A 26,110-nucleotide genomic window follows, 5' to 3' on the forward strand; every position below is an offset into this window, starting at 1 on the left:
AGTGCCGTCGAGTCAATTCCGACCCATAGTGACCCTATATAGGGTTTACAAGAAGCAACTGGTGAGCTTGAACTGCCAACCTTGAAGTTCAAATGGCTCTGCAGTCTGGCGCATTAACCCACAGTGCCACACTAGGATTCCGATTTGAGGAATAGAGACAGCTATTTAGAAAACCCTTTTATCTTGCATAAATTGGATTGTGGGCTAACTTTCTGTTTTATAGGAAAATATGATAGAGGTGAGATGTTAGCTGAGCTATGATTCAATCTTGATTATGGGAAAATGACCCCGAATTCGTAAACTCTATCTAGGTTGGGAAGAATTTTGAGTAAATCCTAAATGCTGAGTAAAAACTCATCAGTCTGAGTTTTTCTGGAAACTGCTATACCCGAGACTGTGGCAAGCAATGTTGGTTTCTGTTTGGTACGTGGGGCTGTTGAGCCAGGTGAGACTCTTGTCAGGAGACCTGCCCTGGCCCCATGGCAAACACGTGTCTGGTAATGACAGTGTAGTGAGAGCATCTGCTTAGTGAGAGCTGGATTCAGTTTCCACCGAGGCATGTCACAGGCCACCTTCCCCCACTGACCCCCCACCCCACCCCACCCCACCCGCTGTGGCTGATGTCAGCAGAGCTTACAGACTAAGACAGACTAGAAAGAAACTCCTGGAGACTTGTTTCTGAAGATCAGCTCGGGAAACTCTAGGGATCACAATGGTCAAGTCTGCAACCTGGATTTGACACAGCTAACATCCAAGAGCTCGGACCACCTCCCTGAGGAGCCTACCTGCTGAACAGACCTGTGGTGTGAACAGAAGTCCCCAGGAGGTTGCTTAGAGTATTGGGAAGTGTGGCCAAGTTTCTGGGGAACTACAACTGCATGTGGAGGGGGCAGGCAGGTCCCAGGGTCTGGAGCAGTTGACTTTAGGAGGCTGGAGACTACCTTAGTCACAGGAGAGGGGCAGGACCTACTGACTGAGTTTTCAAACAGGTTCCCCTAGCTCCAGCTCTTTGGAAGACTAGCTGGTTCAGGAACCTGGATGAGGCAGTGGGAGTTGGGGCTGCATCCTTAGGGGGGCCGTGACCCTCACTTACTCCATCACCTGCTCAGAGGCACCTGCCTGGGGCTAGTCCCTCCACCCCACAGACTGCAGGCACACAGACTCAGCCCAGGAAGTGAGGGCCTTTATTTCCTGGCAGGCTTTGACTGGGAGATCCAGGCGGCTTAGGGGGCAGCAGTGCCAGCTCTAGGGGGGGCTCTCCATTGTTCTCACAGACAGCACTGGGGAGAAGGTCCTGGCCTGTGGGGATCTGGCTCTGCACCCTCACCTCCACCCAGGTCTTGGCCCCACATGGAAGGGGACCTTCTCCCCACAGGCCCATCACAGGGGCCACCCCACCCGCTTCACCCCTGTCCCTTGCTTCCTACTTCTCCTTTGCAGGCCTCATCCTCTGGGGCAGCCTGGGCTTGGGCAGGGACCTGGTGCTGGACCAACTCCAGCTCCGCTGGCAGCCTGGGAAAAGTGCCATGGAGGAGAGAGAGAGAGGGAGAGCAGGAGTCTAGAGAACCCCCAGACAGAGGTCAAGCAGGAGGGTGAGGGGCTGGTGAGGCATCCCAGGTCCTCTGACCCCTTCCCTCCTCTCACCTGAAGGCTGTGGTTTCAGGGTTCTGCAGGAGGGGCTGGTTGTTCCAGGCCAGGGCTTCCTGGACCTCCAGTGGTGAATGCAGCCTGCGCCCCACCTCCTCCAGCTTGGCTCGCACCACCGTCTCTGTGGACCCCCAGGCTGTCAGATAGGGCTGGACTCAGGCAGGCTGGGCCTGGCCCCGCCCCCGCCCCAGGCTCACCATCAGTGAGCAGCTGAGCCTTGCTACACTCCAGGGCACCCATCTCCCGGATCAGTCGCTGCTCCAGCATCTGCCAGGAGAGGAGGTCTGTCAGTCATTCAGTCAGTCTGTCAGTCAGGCACTGCGCCCCAGCCCCACCCCCAACCCCAATTAGATCATTCATCCAACTACTTAGGAACCCCATGTGCATTTTCTGCTGTGGCCAGCCTCTGGAAGGGACCCATGTACCTCTGCATCTGACCTGTTCCTACCCCCTGTATACCTCCCCCCTCCGCCATTCCACAAATGCACCATACAACAGTAGTCTGACTCAGCCTTGGCCCCCGGTGCCTCCCTGGGTGCATCCTCCCTGACTCGTGGTTCAGGTCCATCAGCTGCTCAGTTGGACATCCCCCTGGATACCACAGGATCAATTCACCTGCTGACTGTCTTGTCTCCAGGTCGTGTGCCTCCCCTGTGCCCAACCAGCTTGTAGACAGCACCCTTGTCCTTTGGCTCACCAGTGCCCCCCTCCCCTGATGGACATCAGCTGAGGGCAGGAAAGACCTTTGGAGCCTCTGTGGGGTTCCCATTGTAGGTGGAGCAGGAGGGATCGGCCATGCTAGTCTCACCGTCTGGGCCTAAGGTGCTCGGTGTGGTGCGGCGGGGCAGGAGAAGTGCCCTGCTAACAGTTGAGGGATTGCATGGAGAGTGGAGTAGAGGGGCTGAGTGGGGAGGGGCGCTGTCCACTGGAGACGCTAAAGCTGGAGGAGTGTCCCTGGAGATGGCTCACATGGAACTCCCAGAGGTCCTTGTGCTGGCCCATCAGCTCCTCCAACTGTTCTTCAACATCCACCCTAGGGGCCGGCCACCCAGGAGTGAGGCCTGTCAAGGCTGCGGGCTCCTCACCACAGGCCTGCTGACCTCTTCCCGGTCCGCTCCCTCTGCAGGAAGAACCTTCATGGGCTTGATCCCTTAGGTCTTGGTTCCCACAGCTCCTCTTCCCACAAACGTTCCCTTGGTCCTCCTACCACACCCAGAGGCCCACCAGGCCCAGGCTCCGGGGTGAGTTACCCCAGCCTCCTCTGCTCATTCCTTTCTGCGCTCTGAGAGTCAAGGATGGAAACGTGCTCCGGGCTGTCCTGCCACACATGCTTCCTGAGAAGGGAAAGGCAGCCCTCAGTCATGGTTTCTGTGTCACGCTTGCACCTGCAGGAATGGGCATGGGGGTGTGTTCCCAGTATCCCCTTTCTTGCTTCCATTGTTTGAATGTGAACTTTTTGGGGCTCTGTTGAGACCATCACCCTGTCCATCTGTCTCTTGTCAAGACTTGGTCTTCCCAAGAAACCCCGGTGATGAGTGTGGTGGTTGTGCATCATGGAGATTCTACAGTCCTGGTTTGAAAGTCTGCATCTGCTACCCTAGCTGAGTCACTCCACCTCTCTGGATTTATGTCTTCATCTTGAAAAGGCTGCTGGTGGAGGGAGGACAGCCTTGGTCTCCACGCCTGTAAATGTCCTCAGGAGGATTAGGTCAGTAAAGAACAGAGTCCTCAGAAAACACACACACACACACACACACACACCATCATCAGGATTCCCCACACACTGAAATTGTGTCGCTTCCATGCATGAGGCTGTATCCAGGGCTGTGTAAATACCTGTGCTGAAGGTGGACAGATGGCTGGGTGGAGAAATGAAAGACTGTTGAGAGGAAGGTGAGGTGAAGGGATGGTTGGAAGGCTGAAGAGGATGGGTGGAAGACAGGCACTTGGAGAGATTATGGCTGTCTGGTTGGTTGAAGGACTGGACACATGTGTGTATAGTGGTGGTGGTGTGGCGTGCTGGTGAGTCGGTTCCAACTCATAGTGACCCTGCACAGGGTTTCTGAGACTGTAAATCTTTCTGGGAGCAGAAAGCCTCATCTTTCTCCCTAGTCATTTTGAACTGCTGACCTTGAGGTTTGTAAGCACTACGCTCCCAGAGCTCCTTCTGTGGGTGACTAGAAGGATGGAGGGCTGGTTGGGTTAATGCATGGGTAGACCAAGTACGGATGGCCGAGTAACTGGATGAGTGGAAGCCTGAATGTACAGACACATGGTTGGCAGGCAGAGGAGCTGGATGAGTAACGAGGAAAGATGGAGAAAACCCTAGCAGAAGGAATTCATTTCATAAACAAGTTGGCAAACCTGTTAAAGGTGACATCACCACATCCTGTCAGAGCTGAGTGGGCAGTTTCTTGTTTGATGGCTCTGTTCTTCAGCAGGGACATAAGGTGCTTTCTCTAGCTCTCCCTCCCTCCCTCCAGGGGGAAGAGGTGGCCAGGCCCTTACCTCTGTCCAGCATGGTCCTTCTGACAGTGCAAGTGCAGGATCCTCAGTGTCTCTGTGGAGAAACACCCCAAGGGGCCTTGTGACAACTCATGGGTGGGGGTCCTGGGGCCCACATCACAGGTTAACTGGTGGTCACTCTGAGGGCAGTGGCAGTAATGGGAAGATCTGAGAGGGAAGCGTGGGGACTCGGGTTTAAACAGATGGGCTTTTGTCTGGCTGTTAGGTGCCATTCACTCATTTCCGACTCATAGCTACCCGACATAAGGTTTCTGAAGAGCAACTGGTGGGATTGAACCACCAACCTTGAGGTTAGCAGTCCAGTGCTTCTCCTACAGCACTCTGTCAGATGGTTAGTAGAATAAGCAGGGCAGTGAGAGGTAGTACCTTGCTTTTTGCTCAGGATCTCTTCTAGGTGTACTTTTTCCACATTCACTAGAACATACAGTGACACTTCAGACCAGGGGGAGCCAAGTCCTGAGCTCCCACTCCACCCGCAAACAGGAGCCACGCCCCAGGTCTGTGGGTTCCCGGAGAGGTGGTGCCTTGGGCACTGAGAACAGGCTTGAATGGCCTGCAGAATGCACCTGATGGACTTGGAGGGGAGAAGGACTCAACAGGCACCAGTGGGGGCTTGGCAGGAACACATTAAGCGGAGTGTCACAGGGGAAGAGTCAGTCTGCATGCAGTGTGAGGGGAGATGTAAGAGAGCACTGGCCATGTGGGTCACCATGCCGAGAGTGTTGGAAGCCAGGGAGTGGAGGCTGGAGGTGGAGCCTCAGAGAGAATGCAGGGGGCCGGGCGTCCGGGTCCTGATCCCCACTTACTAGAGTCCAGCTCCCGGTGCAGGGCCTCCCAGAGCGCAAGGGCCTCTCCCACTTCCTCGCTGGCTTTCCTTTTTGCTAAACCAAAGGAGGGAAGGAGACGCTGTGTGAGCCAGGCTCCAGCCTGCCTGTTCTCCTGCAGACCTTTCTCATGGGTCCTGAAATCGCCCTGCAGGGGCCTCGGATGCAGAAGTGCAGGCTCTGGTGGCCTCAGTTTACCTTGCTGGAGCGCGTTAATGCGGTGGATCAGGTCCTCGATCTGTGGCTCCAGGCTCCCCTCTGCAGAAGGAAAGACAGACTGAGCCAGACGTGCCTGATGGAGTCACCATGCATCTATTGAGCACCTGCTGTGTGCTGGGCTCTGTGCCAGGCCCATGCTGGGCTGGGATATGGGCAGGAAAGAAGGGCAAGTTTGATGTCAGGTCAGGTGGCAGGTAGCACCTGCTGCGAGGGGAACTGTGGAGGTTGAAGAGCAGAGAGAAGTAGGATGAAGTGAGGAGAAAGGCACTGTGGTGCTCAGGGTGGGGGTATTCCAGATGGAGCAAGCAGCAGGTACAAACTGTGCAGGCAAATGAGGCACTGTGCAGGCAAATGAGGCAAGTGTGCAAAGCAGCAGTGAGGGACTGGTGTGGCGGGAGGTAAAGTGGGTGAAAGGGAAGCGGGTCATCTCGCTGGGCCTACTGTACCCAGGTGAGATGTTAGATGGAATTCTGAGTGCACTGGGAGCCCCGGAGCCTTGTTAAAGCCTGGCTGGCAGGATGCTGGTTGCTCCCATCTGTTCCTCTGGGCTCTCACATGGCCTCATTTGAGAAAAGGGGAACACACTGCTTTCATGCTGTGGGGGTGGCAGCGAGCTCAGTGCTGCATTAGTCATCTCTAAATGCTCAGTTTCAGTACTTTGTTCCTAATCCTTCTCAGGCTCCTAGGTCAGCAGGGCCCAGGAGGCAGAAAGAGAAGCCGCCCCCACATTATGGTCTCACTGCCAGCCCTAAGCACTGTGCAGTCCCTTCATTAGGCCCAGAAAAGGAAGTGCTCTGCAAATTGTGAGGCAAAGGACTGAAATCCCAGGGCGGACCTTTGGTTTACTTCAGAAGCTGGGCTTCTTGGTACATCTCCAATCCTGCAGTTTGTCTATGGAGACCTAGCCTGGACAGCCGCTCCAGTATGCTTCTGCCTACAGCGACCATGGAGGGCTCCCTTAGATTGGATTGGATGGAGAGTTGGAAGATGAAGATAGACTGGGGCCAGGCGGGGTGGGGGCAGCATCAAACCCTTGCACTACCTGAGGTGGGTACTGCGTGCTGGCTGACCCCCTAGTCCCCTTCAACAAACACCGCCAGGTACACCAGCAGCAGCTGAATGACCTTTTCTCCTTTGTGTATATAAAGGGTAGGCAGTGAGTACATACTCGTGAACTTATGAAAAAGCACCTGTACAAAGACACTGAGAATTGAAAAATTCTTACATTTTAAACTGCTTTACACTTTAAAATCTGTCTACAAAGGGACAGATACTGTCTGTGACCACGACTGTAGGTAGTCAGGCCAAGGTTTCCATTACATTCAGTAATGGTTAGCCTGGGGGGGCGTGGGGGGGGAAGCTGTGGGACTGGATAGTGTAGATGGCAGGGTAACATGCCTGGTGAGGCTGGACAGCACATGTAAAAGTGGTTGGTATCACAAATGTTGTATATATATATATATTGCTACAATACATAAAGTTTATTTTTTTAGTTTTCACCAATTGCTGCTGGCTTGTGAGGCAGAGAAATGGGGGAGTGTTGGAGGATGGCATGTTTTCTCCTCTGGACTTGGTGACTTTTCAACTGTGGAGCCCTATTTTAGGCTCTGTTGATTAGACTGTCTAAGAGGGAGGAACAGTAATGGCAGGGTTCCCCTAAGGCTGTGAGTTGCGGGGGCTGGGCTTGAACCCCACCCAGCTCTCTGTCTCCGAGCCCCAGGCCTAGCCCCAGGCCGAGCCTCAGACCAGGTGTCCCAGGACCTTTCTGCAGCTTTGCCACCATTGCCAGCAAGTCATCAGTTGTCTTCAGAGACTTGGCCTGCCCTGTGGAGATGAAAACCAGAATTACTGTGTCCAGTGAGAGGTCCATCTGGGAAAGAAGGGAGGGAGGGCAGTCCCAGTGGGTTGCACAGACATCCTTGGGCTGGAGCTGGGCATGAGTTGAGGGCAGGTGTGCAGCCAGAGCGGAGCCCCAGTGAGACATTACTTGTCCCGTGACCCTGAGGTTGATGGTATGCTCTGAGTGAATCAGGGTCTCTAAGAGCTCCTCTCTGAAGGGTCCAAGGACACCACAGACAGTCCCTAATGAACCTCAGTTGCGAAAGAAGGGGGTGGGGTGTATTCTCGCTGCTGTCCACGTTCTTTCTGCTGTCCTAGCCAGTGCAATGGGGCCAATAGATGCACCCAGCGCTCCTTACAGTCACGAGAGGCTGCAATGTGCTGTCTTTAAGAAGTCATGGGGCTAGGTAAGGGCTGCCAACATTAATAAAGACAACTATGGGAGAGCGCAGCGCTGCGTAGGAAGGATTCCGGCAAAAGCAACAATGGAAGCGGAATTGTTGTTGTTATTAAGTACCCTTGACTCAGTACTGACTTATAGCGACCCTATGCACAACAGAACCAAACACTGCCCAGTCCTGGGCCAACCTCACGATTGTTGCCACGCTTGAGCCAACAGATGCTGCCACTTTGCCAATCCATCTCACTGGGGTCTTCCTCTTTTTCTGACACTTCACCTTACCAAACATGATAACCTTCTCCAGTGACTGGTCCCTTCTGACAATATGGCCAAAGTATGAGAGACAAAGTTTGGCCACCCTGGCCTCCAAGGAGCACTCTGGCTGCACTTCTTCCAACACAAATCTGTTAGTTCTTTTGGCAGCCCATGGCACTTTCAATATTCTCCTCCAACACCATAACTCAAAAGCATCAATTTTTCTACAGTCTTCCTTATTCACTGTCCAGCTTTTGCATGTATATGAGGTGATTGAAAATACCATGGCTTGGGGCAGGCGCACCTGAGTCCTCAATCTGACATCTTTGCTCTTTAACAATTTAAAAAGGTCTTGTGCAGCAGATTTGCCTAATGCAATACATCATCTGAACTCTTGACTGCTGCTTCCATGAGTGTTGATAGTTGATCCAAGAAGAATGAGGTCCTTGACAACTTCAATCTTTTCTCCATTGATAAGAATGTTGTTTATTGGTCCAGCGGTGAGGATATTTGGTTTCTTTACATTGGGATGAAATCCATATCAAAGGCTGTGGTCTTTGATCTTCATCAGTAAATGTTTTAAGTCCTCTTCACTTTCAGCAAGCAAACTTGTATCATCTGCATATCACAGGTTGTTAATGATGATGCCACTTTTTTCTTCATATAACCCAGCTTCTCATATTATTTGCTCAGCATACAGGTTGAGTAAGTATGGTGAAAGAATACAACCCTGACGCACACCTTTTTTAATTTTAAACCATTCAGTGTTCCCACGTTCTGTTCAAACAACTGCCTCTTGGTCCATGTACAGATTCCTCATGAGCACAATTAGGCGTTCAGGAATACTCATTCTTTGCAATGTTGTTCATACCTTGTCATGATCCATACAATCGAAAGTTTTTGCATAGTCAATAAAGCATAGGTAAACATCTTTCTGGTATTCTCTGCTTTCAGCCAAGATCCATCAGACATCAGCAATGATATCCCTTGTTCCATGTCCTCTTCTGAATCCGGCTTGAACCTCTGGAAATTCTCTGTCACTGTATGCTTGCAGCCATTTCTGTATTACCTTTAGTAAAACTTTATTTGCACGGGATATCAAAGATGTTGTCTGATGATCGGACCTATCCTGAAATACCATTTAGAGGAAATATAAGAGACAGAAGCACTTGTTAAGTGACACTATAGGGCTGTGATCAGTAGCACCCAGACTGTGAAATGTAAGGCAAAGCAATTGGGCTTCTTCAACAGAGATTGCAAGGGGGGAAAAAAAGGAGATGGGTGGAGGGGAAAGGAGAACCCCTAGAGATTAAAAAAGAGACTTCTTAGATGAATTGCAATGAATAGATATTGTTTGGATCCTTGTTCAAATACACATTTTGTAAAAGCAAGCCAAACATTTAAGATATCCAGGGAACGACGAGGCCTGATTATTTGGTGCTATAAAGCAATTATTGCTATTTCTTAGGTGAGGTGATGGTAGGTAGCATGGGCATTTTTTTGTTTGTTTGTTTTTTATAGAGACCTATACAGAAATAATTGTGAAGGAAGTAACATCAGGCAGGGATTTGTTTCAGTGAAATGAGTGGTAGGGGATAGATGGATGAGAGAGGAAAGAGAGCTGGTCAGGAATTGATAACTGTTGAGGCTTCAAGAGGGATTCAAGGAAGCTGTCACAGTATCCGCTCTAGTTCTGTACATACTAGAAATGTCCATCATGTAAACAAACTCAAGCAGTATCAAGAAAGGGAGATACCTTTTTTATCCACGAGTTAGGAAAGGGTAAGGACAGTTCACAAAAATACCCTAGTGACCAACAGACACATGAAAGAGCAACTACCCATGACTGAAGAGGCACAGATTAAGCCAGGGAGACATTTGCACCAAATGATTCTGCAAATATGGAAAGTCTGGCAATGGCCAGAGTCTGTGAGAACCCGAGAAAGTAGACATTCTCATGCACTGATGGCTATGGAAACTCACACTTTATTTTGAGCTACTTCTATCAACATTTGGAAAGGAGCTCTGGTAGCGTAGTGGTTATGAATCGGGCTGTGAACCTTAAGGTCAGCAGTTTGAAACTACCCGCTGTTCCATGGGAGAAAGATGAGGCTTTCTGCATCCGTAAAGATTTACAGCCCCGGGAACCCTGTACAGACTCGCTATGAGTCGGAACCGACTCCAACAGCATCAACATTTGTAAAGATTCCTGGTAACGTAGTGGGCTACAAGTTGGGCTGCAAACCACAAGGGCAGCCTTTGCTTCAGCTGAGCTTACCCTTCCCACCACCCGTCTGTCAGTTTGTCATACTCCGAAGTGAGGACAGTGAGACTTTGTCTCTTGTACTTTGGATATGTTATCAGGAGGGACCAGTCCTTGGAGACGGACATTGTGCTTGGCAAGGTGGGGGGTCAGTCAAAAAGAGGAAGACCTCCAACGAGATGGACTGACATAGTGGTGGTAGCGATGGGCTCAAACTAACAATGGCGAGGGTGGCCCAGGACCGGGCAGTGTTTTGTTCTGGAGTTGACAGCACTTAACAACAATAAGGTTATCCTGAGAACAAGTAGTTTTCAAGCAAGTTCCACCCTGGGAGGCTCTTTCATATACAAATCCTTGATTGTGTCTCAACAATTTAAGGACATTTTCTTAGATGGCACACGAACAAGACTAATAATGACCCCTTAACATTACCCAGTACCAAGGAACTACCATTGGTTCTGAATTTCCCAAATGTCTTTACAACTGCCTAGTGCGACTATCTTTGTAAGTTTCACTGTATTGCTAATACCTGTCCTTAAAAATAAAGACCTGTCATTTAAAAAAAAAAAAAAAAATCTAGCTAACATCTTAAAACCAAATCATACCCCTCCCAGCATTCCATGTTGCAAAACAGTCTATGGCATATGAGCTCCTTTTTCAAAACTTTATTTTGAAATAGTTGCAGATCTACAGGAATGTTGTAGAAACGGGCCATGGTACTCCCATCTGCCCTTGTATCAGATTCGCCATTTGTGAGCACTTCTGATTCATAAGTTGTAGACATGATCCCACATACTTCTTAACTGTGTGCATTTCCTATATACTAGGAAACAGACTTGCTACCAGGTAACTGCAGTCTAATCATTAACCCCAAGATGCCAGCGCTGATCCAGGATTAGTATCATAGCTTAAGGTGCCAGTCACAAGTTGCCTGCCTTCTTCCTTTATGGTTTAATATCCTGTATGGACTTACCTTTTCCTAAAAGAATAATCAAGGAATTGATCTCAAAATTGTATTTCCCTGTGCACCATCTCCCCAACCCACGTCCCCATATCCCAGTCTCCTCTCGTAGGCCTTTAGCCTTCAGCATTTTTTATGAAACATAGATAGCGCTATAGTAGACTTTTCTTTTTTAATCAACTTCTGCTGTTCTCTACTTTGGACATCCTTCTGTGTCAATAAATAATGACATGTTAATCCTTTTTTTCAAAATTAAAGCATTTTTTCTCTTGCACTCTTCCGTGTCTTTGCTCCCTTCACCTTTCTTCTGCCGACCTCCCTCTTACTATACATTGCGTTCCCCGTCGTCACCCAAGTTAACACGTCTACTCTCTAGCCTGTGAATAATTCTCTCTCTCCCACTATCCCTGGTAACCATCACAGAATGTTTCTTTTTAGCATGAAAGTGTTTTCTTGACTCTTTGTGGCAGTGGTCTCAGATGATGTTTGTTCTTCTGTGTGCTTTCATTCGGTGTGATGTGCTCCAGGTTCCCCCATGTTATGAGACGGTTTGCAGATCATTACTCTCTGACAGTGTGCAGTATTCCACTGTATGTATGCATCCAAGTGTCTCTATCCATTTTTCTGGAGATGGGCGCTTAGACAGTCACCATCTTTTTGCTATTGTCAACAGCGCAGCAATGAACAAGAGTGTATATATATACATATTTGTGTCACGGCTCTTATTTCTTAAGGATATATCCTGAGTCATAAGGTGCTTCTACTTCCAACTTTTTAAGGCCGAGCTACACTGGTTTTCCAGTGATTGTATTTCACAGGCCCACCAGCAATGTAGGAGGGTCCCAATGTCTACACACTTCCTTTAGCATTTGCTATTTTCTCTGTGTGTGTGTTTTGAACTTTGCTATTAAGGCTGGGGTAACACGGCACCTCAGCTGCTTTGATTTGCATCTCTTTAATGGCCAGTGATCGCAAGCATTTCTTCATGTTCATTGGCCACTTGAACGTCTTCTGTTCTTTTTTAAGTGAGTATTTAATTTGTATATATTTTTTCTGCTTAAAAGCAAAAATTGCTGCACAGGTGTGGTTCCTGTGGTTTGCTCCAGTGCCACTCCACTAACCATGTCTGGACCAGAAATTTGTATATTCTGTGATTACCTGGCCTGGTGACTGGATATGTGGGAAAACATCCTGCCAAACTGTCTCCAGCAGAGTCTTTACTAGTAAGCTGCTGCTTTTCTGGTACCACAAGAACAGGCCTTCTTCCCCACAGGGTTGTCAATATGAGATATTATTCCTGCCATCATTGGATGTGCTAAAAATAGCAACTAGGTCTTCTTTTCTGTCTTCTGCTCTGCTGGTGTAGTTAATTGTATCTTTAATTTCAAAAGAATAATCATTGCCATCTTGGCATAATGGCAGCCATGTTGTTACGTGCCATTGAGTTACTTCTGACTCATGGTCACCTGTATAGGGTTTCCAACTGCTGGTGGGTTTGAACTGCTGACCTTACCCTAAAGTACCACACCAAGACTCTATGGCAGCCATGTTGTTGCTGCTAAGTGCAGCCAAGTCAATTCCGACTCATAGCCATACAGTACAGGGTTTCCCAGGAGCGGCTGGTGGGTCTGAACTACTGACCTCGTGGTTCACAGTCCAATGCTGATATAACTCCATACCAGGAGTCATATTGTTGCGGTTAAGTGCTGTCCAGTTGGTGCTGATTCAACCCTGCAGTTCAAACTGTCCTTGTAGTCTCGCACATTAAACCCACAACTCCACTTAATAAATGGGATCTATTTGAATCATTTCCAAGGAGCAGCTGGTGAGCTTGAACCGCCGACCTTTGCAGTCTGGCGCATTAACCCACAGCGCAACACCAGGGCTCATACAGGGTCGCTTTGAGTTGCTGACTCGACGGCGCTTAACAACAAAACATTTGGATCAAACGGAGCTCTGGTAGCGTAGTGGTTAAGAATCGGGCTGCTAACCTCAGGGTCAGCAGTTCGACACTGCCAGTCGTTCCGTGGGAGAAAGATGAGGCTTTCTGCTCCCATAAAGATTTACAGCCTCGGAAACCCTGTACAAAAAGGGTCACTATGAGGTAACACACCACCACCACCACCATTTGGATCGTCCTTCATTATTTCTGTCCTTCGTTGGTGGCCTTAGTCTCAGAGCATCAGTTATCTCATTAGTCACATTAAGTGGAAAAACAGAAAACTGAGTACTTCCTGTGTCCCAAACAGGCGTTTGTGTCAGGTGCTGGGGATCCAGCAGTAAGCACAGTTCCTGTTCTTAGGGAACTTACTTACATTCTAGGACCGATAAAAAAGCGAGTGGTTGTTGTATGTTGTTGGTGAAAAATATTGAGAGTACCATGGCCTGCCGGAAGAGCAGACAGATAAATCGGTCTTGGTAAAGTACAGCCCGGACGCTCCTTAGAAGGGAGGATGGTGTGGCGGAGTCTCTCGGACTTTGGACATGTTGTCAGGAGGTATCCGTCTTTGGAGAAGGCCATCATGCTTGTTCCAGTGGAGGGTCAGCGAGAAAGCTCCGCCCCCCCCCGCCCCCCCACGAGATGGGACGACAATGGCAGCAACAATGGGCTCAAACATAGCAGTTGTGAGGGCAGCACAGAGGGCAAGTGTCTTGTCTGTTGTAGTCGGGTCCCTGGCTCGCGAACGGATTGCGGGCTCCTAACCATTGCTGACGCGTCCATAGGTCGCTCTGGCAGGCTGCGATCCAACACATTTAATAGAAAGATTCAGAGACCGCAGACAGGAGGGCGCTGTGACGGGTATGCGGGCTCTCACCATGTTGCTTTTATCTATTGGATACATTTTGAACATTGCGATAGAAAAAAAAAAAAAAAAAGACAGAGACGCTACTGGGGGCTGGTGAGAAGCGTTGGCGGCTTAAGTTGGTGGTGTGCTCGGCTGCTCACCAGAGGGGCAGTGGTTCAAACCCACCCACTGTCCCTCCGGGAGAGATGCGGCCGCCTGCCTCCCTGAATACGGGCTCTTCTACCTGGTCCCGGGGGACTGCGGCATCGGAACCACTAAATCGTCAGACCAGCCGAGTCCACTGTGGCGACCGATCGATCGCCCCCTGTGGCTGGACTGTCATTTTGTCTCTAAGACTGACAGTTTCCTCCCTCAGGGGCTGGGGAGCATCATCCAACAATCAGTGCCCTACAAAGAAGCCGTGCTCCTGGGAAAAGGTCTAAAAGCCCACAGGGTAGCCCGAGGACACCTGTCGGCAGGTGGGGCCTGTGGGCGATGCTCTCGGGGGTCCCTGTTCCTCCCTCAGCTGCCAGAGGGCTTAGGCGCCACACACAGCATGATTCAGTGTTTACCTTAAAATACTTAAGTAACATATCTAAGAGCGCACAGAAGAGTTCATCTAGGTGATGAGAATGGGCACATGGTCGTTTCTCTCCACTTTGTGGAATGTGGTTGTTTTCTTACCCCTGAATAAAAAAGGCTGACATTTAGAAAAAGACAATTATCCTGAATGGAATGGGAAGACTCCCTCCTCCTCGGGCCCCAGCCGACAGAGGCGCAGACCGCTCGCCCTGACTACCTTCAGCCTCCTCAGCCTCGTCCGCTCCTCCCAGCGGCTCCATCTTCAAAGTCTCAGAACTCCCCGCCATTTTCCAGTGCAGGACCTGCGTGTGCGCACTGGCCAGTGATTGGTCCAAACGCTTGCGGGGAGTGAAGGGGCTCTGCAATACGCATGCGTACAGGTATAGCCGCCAGTCGGTCGACCAGGGTAGAAGAGGTATGGACAATATTTCAGCTCTGGGCATGCGCTTATTGGGAGTGCCTGGTTGGCAGTTGGTGCGCATGTGTGATACTGAAGATCTGCAACTGGGGGATTCAGCCAGTAGGGGAATGAGCGTTGTGCGCAGACAGATTTTGTCTGAGGTCCCTTTCCCGTTAGGTCCCTGGTGTGCAGGTGGGGTAGCTCTAGACCAGGTGTGCACGTGTCATGCAGTGGTACACGAGAGTCTATGAGACGGGGTCATGCCCACTTCATAGATTTGTAAACTGAGGCTTAGAACTCACACCTTGTCAGTCACAGTTCTGGGTCCCCACCATTTGGAGAAGCCGGTGCCCCCTCCTCACGAACACTAGCAGTAGCCAACACGGATAGGGTCCTTATTTGGCAGAGCAGAGATGAACAGAAATGCACACAGGGCAAAGGAGCATCCTCATGCGGCTGTTTAGGTCTTTATGTAGTTCTTTCTTGAAGTTATCCTCTGGCTGGCTCCAGGCCCGGGATCCCACCAGCCCTGTGGGCCGCCCGAGAGTCTCCTGGTACAGGAACAGAGGTGGTGCCCAGGTTTGGAGGCAACAGCCCTGGAACGTCCTCCAGGTGGAGGTGGTGAGGCTGAGGGAAGGGAAAGGGGAGGACCAAGGATTTCCCAGAGGGGGAGCTGGTCTGTTCCACCCCCGCATTTGTGGTCAGGCCTTTAGATCTTGTCTCATCCCCCAGGGAGACAGGGACCCGCAAACACCTCCCTGAGCCACACACCTCCAGGCGAAGGTCAGAAACAAAAGCCAAAGTGAGTTGCTCCCCATCTGGAAATGTTGCGTTTCAGAGCCCAGTGAAAACGCCATTGTGGGGAGCTTGGTCCACAGAGGCAGCTGGGGGTGTGGAGTATTTGGGCGGGCAACGGATGAAGAGCCGGTCCTCCTCTTTCTTCACCCAGCGCAGGAGCTTGGTCACCACCAAGATGGCGCCTGCCTTGGTCACCAAAGGGCTGAGGCAAGTATAGAGTTCAAATTTGGAAGTCACCTGGGGGTTTGAAGGGAGACTGAGTTAGATGGATGGGCCAAAGCTGGTCTAGTCCTCCCTTCAAGGAGGCCTCCCTTGATTTAACATTCTGGTCCCACCATATATTTTGGTTTCTAAGTATCATTGTCTACACTAAAAGGTAACAAGTTTCTTTGGAAAAATGATTCCAGAACAGGTGCAGATAAAGAACAAAATGAGTCTGGAACATCGTGAGATGTAAGTAAGAACACTGATGTGGGTATCTCCTCCAAACACAACAGGAGCTTGCCAGGCTGAGCCAGAGATCATCTGAACATCTTAACAAGTAATAGCAAAGGATGTTAGCCCACTGAATGAAACAAAACCTACCAGCCCATACTGATGTAAAATAAACTCTGAAGAAGTACACAGAAAGAGGAAAATTTCTCCCTTACAGTAGAGTCCCAGCCAATCAATGTAGAAGGAATATGATGCAGTTAGAAAAATCACCACTTGACCGACACAAGTGTGATAACTGCAGGTGAGAATCCTTCAATGATGTTAAAATCAGTGGCTGAAAATAACGAAAAACAGGGAGTCTACAGCATCACAAGATACTAATTACAAATACTAACTTTACAAAAGGGCAAATACTAACTTTACAGTGGACAAACATGGTAGACACAGCCTGAGCCCGATGATCAGTTAATTCCCACCAGTGGGACAAACTCATGTCATGTCCTGTGTGCATCATGGACTGCAGTGAAGGCGGCAGCAGCCCTTGTGTGACATGTCTGTCCCAAACTGTACGGTCTTGTCAATACAGTCATGACAAAAACATGAGAAACACCCAAGTTGAGGGGCATTCTCCACACTGACAGAAGAGGACTGAAGAATAGTCTGATGAGGGAGGCCCAATAAATCCAGGCTACGTGTGTACAGGTCAGTGGTAGGACAGCTAGTGAAATGTGACCCAAGTCTGTAGCTCATTCTGATTTGATAAGTTCCTGGGTGATGATGATAAGTTAACACCTAAGGGAAGGATGTGAAGAGGACACAGGAATTGTGTTTCACTGGGCAACTGAACTGTAAGCAATACAGGACTTGAAAATTAAAGTTAAAAAAGAAAATGCTCGGTCTAGAACAATGTCTGCTACACAATGGGTTCACTGCTGTTGTTCAGTGCCACCCAGTCAGTTCCAACTCACAGTGATTTTATATAGGGTTTCCAAGGAGTGGCTGTTAGGTTTGAACTGCCAGTTTTGCAGTTATCAGTTCAGTATTTATCCCATTAGAGTCCTGGTGTGGCACTGTAGGATAAGTACTGGACCGCAAAGTTGGTTTGAACTGCAAGGTCCGTGGTTCAAGCTCATCACAAGCTCCTTGGAAACCCTATACTGGGTAGCTATGAGTCAGAATGGACTCAAAGGCACTTAACAACATTCACCCTACAGCATTATACCAGGACTCCCTGCTCAGCTTACCCTTAGCAGACCCAGAGGATGTGAAAGCGGACACCCAGAGGTGGCCCCAGGGAAGGAGACCCCAGACAGAGGGTACCACGTGGAACTAAGGTAGTCAACAGGGTGTTTGTCAATGGGACCTCCTGAAAGTCCAAGACGCTGCTGTACCGGCTGCCCGCAGGAGGCCAGCAAACAGAATGATGAGACACCGTGACTGATTGTCACTGGCCTCAAAGACAGTACGGAATGGTGGCCACAGCAGCGTGGACTAGAGAGGAGAAGCGGGGGGTGGGCAAGAGGGCGGCAGGAACTCACCCAGGCCAGCAGCGTCTCCTTCTCAGCCACGTGGTAAATGAGGCGCAAGGGCCTGCTGGTGCTGTGGAGGCGTGCGTGCAGGCAGTGGTAGAGGTCCGACAGGCGGTACTGTTCCTCCTCCCTGCTGTAGGGGGCCTCGAGCTCGGGGCTACAGTGCAGGGAGGAGGACGCAAGGTCAGGCTACGGTCTTCCTGGCTGGCCCGGCTCCCTTTCTCAGTGTTGGGCTTTCAATTAAGTTTGAGCCAAGCCTTCCCCACTAGACATGCACCACCACCCCTCACACAAAACTTCCTGCCCGACGACTGCCCACGGGGTCAGGGCCCACCTGGTAAACTGAGGCAGCTGGCGGTGGTGGTCCGGAATGTCTAGCGGCTTGTAGAGGAAGTGTCGGAGGCCGGGCGCCCCGACGGCCCGCACACTGTAGGCAGGGGCACTGGCCGAAGGTGCATTAGAGAGGCCAGCAATGGCTGCAAGATCGTGGGTGGCCCCAAGGGTACGCATGCCGTTTTCAACCATGCGTCGGCAGGCGGCCATGGCATGGAAGGCCTCCCGGTCGGTGCCCAGCAGCAGCAGGCAGACGGGCATGGCATCAAGGCGGGCCACATAGGCATAGAAGAAACCATCAGGGTTGAAGCGAGGCAGGCACACGGGCGCCCATGCCTCGCCCGCCGCGAAGGCCGGCGCGCCCACCCAGTCAAGCAGCAGTTGCAGGTCGGCTGGGTCCAGCCGGCACTCGGTCAGCACCGTCCGTTCCTGGGCTGCGGTGATCAGCCGGCCGCCCACCGCCAGCACCGAGAGCGCCAGGCCGGGGGCGGTACAGCGCCGTAACAGGGCGCCCAGGGCTTCCCGCAGCGGGCGCGCCAGGGGCACGCAGCGCACAGCGCCCAGCAGCAGCACCCCGGGGTCCCGCTCCACGCTGTCCAGAAGCCGGTCCAGTGTGCGCTCTGAGCCGGCCAGCAGGCGGCGGAGGTCGTAGTTCTGCTTGTGAGCGAAGATGCGGGCCACACTGGCGCGGGTCAGGGTGCTCACAATCTGTGCGTGCACTGCCAGCAGCTCCCCGCGCAGCTGGGCGGCCGACTGCGGGGTGCGGGACACGGCCACCAGCAGCAGTGGGCCCTGCTGCAGGAACACCAACTTGTGGTCCTCTGCGGAGCGGATGGGTGAGCAGAGAGAGACATGGGTCAGAGCTGGGCGCAGGGGCCCTCCTTCCCCACAGCCTGAGTCCTCCACAGTTACTCTAGCATGGCAGGGCTGGGGGTGCCAGACAGAAGGGTACTCTAAAGGGATCTGGGTGCAGAGCTGTGGGGTGAAGGAGCAAGGGCTAAGTCTTCCAGCTCAGCCGCACAAACCAAGCAAAAGGCAGTCCACACTCCCACCTAACCAGGAAGCATCGGGCCAGCCCCCTGGAGCCCGCTGAGTCTATGTCTCCGAAGGTAGCCAGCCCCACTCGCACACGGACCCCAGACAGGGAGCTGGAACCGGGTCCACACAGTGATGCACCTCCCCCTGATGGCACAGCCCCCCCAAAAGACTATCCCCCGGCTCACCGGCATAGATGGCGCGGATGGCATCACCGGCACTGTGCACGAAGGACACGAGCGCTGTCATCACGCCCATGGTGGCCGACAGAGCCTCCACACTGCCGTAGCGGGAGTAGATAGGCTTGCCTGCCTCGCTCAACACAAACACGTGCTTGCGCTGGCTGCGCCAGTCCTCGTCACTGGGGTCCCCGGCCTGGCCCGCGGTGCCACTCGCAGGGGCTGTAGGGCTCCAGAGTTCACAGGTGCCTGACGGGGCCTCGGCCTGGGGCAGCGATGGCAGCACGCCTGGTGACTGCTCCTTGCCCTGGGATGCTGAAATGGAGCCCTTGCTGGGAAAATCGTCCCTCCATCAAATTCCCAGCAGCCTCCCAATGAGCCCTGCGTGTTGGGGCACATGTCCAGGTGTCTCCCCAGCCCCTGATCCAGACCCCACTGACTGCCCGTGGTCTCCACTAAATGGCGTCCACGAACACAGGCTTACAGATTCCCCCTGATGGCCAAATAATCCCATAGTTGCTCATGGTACTCACTGCACCCGATAAGTCCCCTTTCAATGACAGAAATTAACTACCAGTAACACCCACCCAAAGGAGCTCTGGTAGCGTAGTGGTTACGAATCGGGCTGCGAACCTTAAGGTCAGCGGTTCGAAACTACCAGCCGCTCCGCGGGAGAAAGATGAGGCTTTCTACTCCCGTAAAGATTTACACCCTCGGAAACCCTGTACAGGGTCACTATGGGTCGGAACCGACTCGACGGCACTTAACAACAACAACAACACCCACCCAAGTCTGGCTGATCACCATTAATATTCACCGACAAACGGCTTTTTCATCACTTCCACTGCTACAGACCTCAACAAGTCACTAAGCCCTTGTTGAGTACTGTCAGTACTGTCACTGACCTCCACCGCCTCCCCGCCACTCTCCCGTGTACTCCCATTGATGTCCACTGATACTCCAATGACCACGATGAGTATCCATTCGCACCATGCTCCCTATGACATTCACGGATCCCTCCCGCACACTGGTCTCGAAAGACCAATTCACCACCTCTCGCTGAATGTCCACGGACCCTCACTGGCTTCCTTTCCATTCCATTCGCAACCACGTCAACTCCATCCACGACACCTGTTAACCCAGCCAGGTGCTTGAGTCTCCAGGGGCTCTCCCGCTCAAAATGATGACCACCCCCCCCCCAACCAAGTCACCTGTTTCCTGTAGGCCCCCATCTCTGAGGTCTGGTGGGCCCTTGGGAACCCCTCCGCCATCTCCAGCATCCTCCCTGGAGAAGCGCGTGGCTTCCAAGTCCTCCACGTCCCCTGGGGCTGGAGCAACAGTGTCTCCTCCGGCGTCCATCTGCACATCCCTGGGGAGGGCGAGGTACGGGAATGACCGGCACCCCCAGAAACTTCTTAAAAGCCTTCACCGAGCCCCGCCTCCTGGCCCACACAGCTCGAGTCTGACTCTCCAGGGGCTTCAAGCAGCTGAGACATTCAAAGTCATGAGCCAAAGGTGCCACACCTTCCAACTTTCAAAAGGGAAGCTCGACCAGCTCGCAGGAAATAAAAGATACAAAAACACCTGTTCTCAATCCATGGCTCAAATGACCCGATATCACTATCTCCCGCAGCGGCGGCAGCTTCACACTTCCGGGTGCGACTGCCTGCTAGCTACACTTCCGGGTGTGATGCCACTCTCGAGGGACTTCCGGTTTTGGAGCTTTTAGTTTCTCCTAGCGATGCCCCAGCCCCTCCGTTCCCACTGCCCTCTAGTACTAGCTCACCATTGAAATGGCGCACGCCACTCCAGGAGCTACGTCAGATCTGGTCCAGGACGCAGAGTTCCCTGGTCTCTGCGCCCCACGGTTCCGGCTCGAGCTGTCACCTGAGGTAAGCCGGGCAAGCTTCTCTTACCTTTGGTGTGAGGAAGGTTCTCGGCCAATCCTGGAGTAGACAGGGTAGGACTACGTCCGTTCTGGCCCAATCGAGACAAGGGTACGCTCCGCCTCTATCCCGCCTTCTTTAATTCTGACCAATACTGTACGTTTGATGGCTTACGCAACTCCCCATCACCTGAATGACAATTCCTGAGACCAATAGGAAGGCTCTAAATGATTCTATTTTTTTCACGAGAGGGCGTAAGTTTCCCCACCCCACCCCAGTTCTGACTATACCAGCCCCCGACCAATAACGTGTTGCCTGCTTCATCCAGTCTTGTCTATCAGGGAAAATGGGCGTTTGGGGTGCAGTGGGATAGGGTCTAAACAGAGAGGAAATGCTGTACCGGCCGCCTAACCAGCCTATGGAACGCGGGCCTCTCAGGAGTAGAACGTCCTCAACGTCCTCATTGGTGTGTCGCAGAAAAGCGAAGGAAAACCTACGAAAGTATGCAGCGACCCTACCAGTGTGGTAGTAGCTTGTGGGCGGAGCTATGCTTATTAGGATCCCCAGCCAACGGGGCGGGGAGGAAAAGGGCGTGTGGCTGTGGCTTTCAAAGGCTGCTGAGTCCTCGTTGGCTGATATGAAAGTGCCCCTCTGGTCTCTGCGCGACGCCACTGGCTGGGCGGGAGGAGGACGTCTCTTCAACTGGGACTGTCCCCTTGCAGAGTGTGTCTACACGTGCTTGAAAAGAGGGATTCAGTGGCCAGGTGGCACCTTGAGTCACAACCTGAAGGATCCTGGTGACATCTTAGTGAGCCTGGAGGTGCAATGAGGCCAGGAGAAGGCGTCGTGCCTCATAGCTTTTGTTGTTGTTAAGTGCCGTCGAGTCAGTTCTGACCCATAGCGACGCTGTATAGGGTTTCCTAGGAGCAGCTGGTGAGCTTGAACCGCCAACCTTGCAGTTCAAACGACTTTGCAGTCTGGCGCATTAACCCACAGAGCCACACCAGGACAGTGGTGGTGTTATCCTCAAATCTTGGGTCTGAGGCCCTGGAGAAATTGAGCTCAGCCCATAAACATGCCAGGGGAAGCAGAGAAAGAGAAAAGCCTGTATAATTATTATTTGGAAATTGACTAACGGAATACCCCAAAGCAAACAGGCTGGCTTAATTGGTGTTCCGTTAGCATTTGGCTACAAATAATATTCGTACTACTTACATAAATATTTATTTATACTGATTCCTGGACGGAAAGGTCGATTTGAACCGCAAGATGGCAGTTCAAATCCACAAGCTGCTGCTGGGAAACTCTTTACAGGGTCACGCTGAGTGGGAATCTACTCAACAGTAGTTCTTCAACAATGTTAATCAGTACAACATGCAGGTGGGCTATAATTCTGTTATTTTGCACTAAATCAGAAGGTTGTCAAGATACCCTAATTGCCATGTCGAAGGAATGCGTGATTAACGATCCTGGAGCTTGTTTGTCCAGGTGGTTGCTCCGTATCAGATGTTACAAACAAGGGACCAGACCCCAGGCAGAGCCAGGCAATCATTAACATTCCAGTTTAAAATATGAAAACATATTTACAAAACAAGGACGGGGAACAGAAGGAAATACTGTTGAATGATGATGCATGGAGGGGGTTGTAATCTTTGCAATGAAAGGAAACATGATAGGATGAGTGCAAAGCCGATGCTCTGCTGTGTAAACTATCACTCAATTTACAATAAAAGCTTTTTAAAAAGAAAAAGAAACAAGAACGTATTTCAGGCATTGTTTGATTGTTTTTTCAACTGTTGTTCCGTGGAGTCAGTACCCACTCATAGCGACCCAGCATTTTCTTACAACAATGATCTCATAGAATTTTTGTCCTTTTGTGGTTGACTAATTTCACTTGGCGAAATGTCTTCCAGGTTCATCCATGTTGTGAAGCATTTCGCAGATTTGTTGTTATTCTAAAGTGCTGTGTAATATTCCATTGTGTGTATGTACCAAAGTTAGTTTAGCCATTCTGCTGTCAGTAGGCATTTAGGCTGCCTCCATCTTTTTGCTATTGTGAATAGTGTTGGTGAAGGAGCTCTGGTAGCGTAGTGGTTTCGAATCGGGCTACTAACCTCAGGGTCAGCAGTTCAAAACTACCAGCTGTTCCGCAGGAGAAAGATGTGGCTTTCTTCTCCCGTAAAGATTTACAGCTTTGGAAGCCCTGTACAGGGTCGCTATGGGTGGAAACCGACTCCACGGCACATAACAACAACAACAACATATAGGTATGTATATACTGCCATGAGTAGAACCTATGTGTGTATAGATCTGTTCCTGTCATGACTCTTGTTTCTTGTGGATATAGTCCCATCAGCAGTGTAGGAGGGTCCCAGTCTCTTCATACAGTCGTCAGCGTTTGTTGTTTTCTTTTCTTTTCTTTTTTTTTTTGAACTTTACAATTAATGCTGGGATGAGATGCTATCTCATTGTTGTTTTGCATCTCTCAATGGCTAATGATCACAAGTATTTCTTCATGTGTTTATTGGCTGCCTGAATGTCTTCTTTGGTGAAGTGTCTGTTAACGTCTTTTGCCCAGTTTTTAATTGGGTTATTTGCTTCTTGTGGAGGTGTTAATTTTTTCTATAATTTTTACAGCTGTAGCCTCTTGCCTGCTAATGTCATTGCTAAATTTTTCCCAGCCTGTGGGTTCTCTTTTCTGGCTGGTGAAATCCTTAGCTATACATAAATGGCCACTTCTTAGGAGCTGCTTCCAGTTTTTTATTTTGTCTTCTGCTGCTTCTGTGTTTTCAGCCATATTTGATCGTGTATTTATGTGATGTAACAGAGTCCCTATTGTTTCATTGATGATCTTTATAGTTCTAGGTTTTGTATTTAAGTCTTTAATCCATGCTGAATTAGTTTCAATGTATGGTGTGAGATAAATGTCTTGTTTCATTTTTCTGTAAATGGATTTTTTCCAGATATGCCATCACCATTTTTTGAAGATGTTCTCTTCCCATTTAATGTGTTTTGGTCCTTTGTCAATATCAACTGAGTCTAGGTGGGTGGATTTACTTCTGTTATTGATATTTGGTTCTGTTCCATTGGTCTGTGTGTCTGTCAGTGTACCAGTGTCAGTACCTGTTTTGACTATGGTGGCTGTGGAGGAGGTTTTGAGATGAGGAAGTGAGAGGCCTCCTATTTTGTTCTTTGTTTTTAGTAGTGTTTTGCTTATTCAGGATCTCTTACCTTTCCATATTACATTGGGGGTTAGTTTTTCCATCTCTTTAATGAATGCTGTTAGAACCTGGATTGGGATTGCAATATATCTATAGACTGTTTTGGGTAGTGTTGACATTTTCACAATAATAATTTTTTTTATCCATAAGTATGGTATGTTGTTATTGTTGTTGTTAAGTGCCATCAAGTCAGTTCCAACTCATAGCGACCCTGTACAGAGTTTCCAAGGAGCAGCTGGTGAGTTTGCATTGCCAACTTGCTGTTCAAACCAACCTTGCAGCCCAGTGCTTATCCTACATTGCCACACCAGGACTCCATCCATAAACATGGTATATTCTTCCATTTTTATAAGTATCTTTTGGTTTCTTGTTGTTGTTTTTAAGGGCCATCGAGTCGATTCCGACCTATAACGACCCGTATAGGGTTTCCAAGGAGTAGCTGGTAAGCTTGAACTACCAACCTTGCAGTTCAAATGACTTTGCAGTCTGACTCATTAGCCCACAGTACTTGTAGGAGTGTTTTATAGTTTTCTTTGTATAGGTCTTTTGTTTCTCTGGTTAGATTTATTTCTAAGTATTTAATCTTTGAGTGGCTGTTGCAAATGGTATTGTTTCCCGGATTTCCTTTTCAGAGCTACCTTTATCAATACAAAGGAATCCAACTGATTTTTGTGTGTTGATCTTGTATCCTGCCACTTGGCTGAATCTTTCAATGAGTTCAAGTGGTTTTCTTGTAGCATCTTTGGGATTTTTAAGGTATGTTGTTGTTGTTAAGTGCTGTTGAGTCGTAGAACCATATAATTTTCAAATAGTGAGAGTTTTACTTCATCTTTGCCAATTCGGATGCCTTTTATTTTTATTTCTTGCCTTACAGCTCTGGCTAATACTTCTAGCACCATATTACATTCTTGTTGTTGTTATGTGCCGCAGAGTTGGTTCCAATTCATAGCAACTCTGTACAGGGTTTCTAAGACTATAAATCTTTACAGGAGCAGAAAGCCTCATCTTTCTCCCATGGAACAGCTAGTAGTTTTGAACTGCTGACCCTGAGGTTAGTAGCCCGATTCGTAACATCCTTACCTGGTTTCTGTTTGCAAGAGGAATGCCTTCAGTTTCTTGCAGTTGAGAGTGATGTTGAATCTTGGTTTTGTTATATGCCTTAAATTATGTTGAGAACATTTCCTTTTATTCCTATTTTGTTGAGGGGTTTTTTTTTTTTGGTTGTTCTTTTTTAATCAGAAATCAAATGCCTTTTCTGCATCAGTTGCTATGCTCATGTATTTTTTCCTATTGTCTTATTTATGTGGTGGATTATATTGATTGCTTTCGAACAGTGAACCATCCCTGCATGCCTAGTATGAATACCATTTGATCATGATATATATGGGTTGATACATCCCCATTTGATCGTGATGCATATATTTTTAATATGTTGTCAGTTTCTATTAGCTAAAATTTTGTTGAGAATATTTACATCTGTGTTTATGAGGGATGCTGTTGTTCTTAGGTACCATCAAGTCAATTCCGATTCATAGCATCCTTATGCGCATCAGAAAAAAACACTTGCCCAGTGCTGCACCGTCCTCACAATCATTGCTAAGTTTGAGCCTATTGCTGCTAGTGGGACTGTAAAGTTGTGCAAGCACTGTGGATAACAGTGATACTTCCTCATTACGTCAGAAATAGAAATACCACATGAGCCAGCAGTCCCTCTATTTGGTATAGATCCTAGAGAAGTAAGAGCCATGATACAAATTGATGTTCCTCAGACCTATTCACAATTGCAAACAGATGGAAACAACCTAAATATCCCTCAGTGGAAGTGTAGATAAACAAACTATGGTATGTGCACACACTGGAATGTTGGGCAATGTTAAAAGATCCCGATGAGTCTACAAAACACCTCATAACATGGATGAACATGGAGAGCATTACTCTGAATGAAGGGAGTCAATCTCAAAAGGATAGATATTGTATAAGAGTGTTGTAGAA

The 26,110-nt window shown here is 49.8% G+C and overlaps 2 protein-coding genes across 3 annotated transcripts; both read right to left on the bottom strand.

Moving 5' to 3' along the window:
* Positions 1-1,162: 1,162 nt before the first annotated feature.
* Positions 1,163-14,784, bottom strand: SYCE1L (synaptonemal complex central element protein 1-like). The gene is made up of 11 exons (XM_006860305.1): positions 14,520-14,784; positions 6,978-7,040; positions 5,196-5,255; positions 4,980-5,054; positions 4,540-4,587; positions 4,156-4,207; positions 2,617-2,680; positions 1,845-1,914; positions 1,645-1,768; positions 1,428-1,512; positions 1,163-1,339 (listed from the first exon to the last, which is right to left on the bottom strand). The coding sequence occupies exons 1-11, from the start codon at positions 14,782-14,784 to the stop codon at positions 1,163-1,165; spliced, it is 1,083 nt and encodes a 360-aa protein (XP_006860367.1).
* Positions 14,785-15,536: 752 nt separating this feature from the next.
* On the bottom strand, positions 15,537-20,376 carry MON1B (MON1 secretory trafficking family member B). Of its 2 annotated transcripts, XM_006860152.1 has the most exons (5): positions 20,223-20,376; positions 19,021-19,326; positions 17,799-18,618; positions 17,474-17,621; positions 15,537-15,737 (listed from the first exon to the last, which is right to left on the bottom strand). In XM_006860152.1, the coding sequence occupies exons 1-5, from the start codon at positions 20,368-20,370 to the stop codon at positions 15,537-15,539; spliced, it is 1,623 nt and encodes a 540-aa protein (XP_006860214.1). In that variant the 5' UTR covers positions 20,371-20,376. The 2 variants fall into 2 exon arrangements, with proteins under 2 accessions (XP_006860214.1, XP_006860213.1); XM_006860151.1 differs by lacking the exon at positions 19,021-19,326 and having other exon boundaries at positions 20,223-20,370.
* Between the last annotated feature and the right edge of the window lie 5,734 nt (positions 20,377-26,110).

Source organism: Chrysochloris asiatica, unplaced genomic scaffold, assembly GCF_000296735.1.
Source record: "Chrysochloris asiatica unplaced genomic scaffold, ChrAsi1.0 scaffold00037, whole genome shotgun sequence".
NCBI lineage: Eukaryota > Metazoa > Chordata > Mammalia > Afrosoricida > Chrysochloridae > Chrysochloris > Chrysochloris asiatica.

Bases quoted from the DNA above. Each gene is read 5' to 3' on its own strand.
- SYCE1L (XM_006860305.1), bottom strand. From the start codon at position 14,784: ATGCGCACCAACTGCCAACCAGGCACTCCCAATAAGCGCATGCCCAGA. The intron at 2,681-4,155 runs GTAAGGGCCTGG...GCCGGCCCCTAG, and splicing joins AAGGACCATGCTGGACAGAG to GGTGGATGTTGAAGAACAGT. The intron at 1,769-1,844 runs GTGAGCCTGGGG...GGGGGTCCACAG, and splicing joins GGCTCAGCTGCTCACTGATG to AGACGGTGGTGCGAGCCAAG.
- MON1B (XM_006860152.1), bottom strand. From the start codon at position 20,370: ATGGACGCCGGAGGAGACACTGTTGCTCCAGCCCCAGGGGACGTGGAG. The intron at 18,619-19,020 runs GTGAGCCGGGGG...TCCGCTCCGCAG, and splicing joins CATCCGCGCCATCTATGCCG to AGGACCACAAGTTGGTGTTC. The intron at 17,622-17,798 runs GTGGGCCCTGAC...CCTGCACTGTAG, and splicing joins CAGCTGCCTCAGTTTACCAG to CCCCGAGCTCGAGGCCCCCT.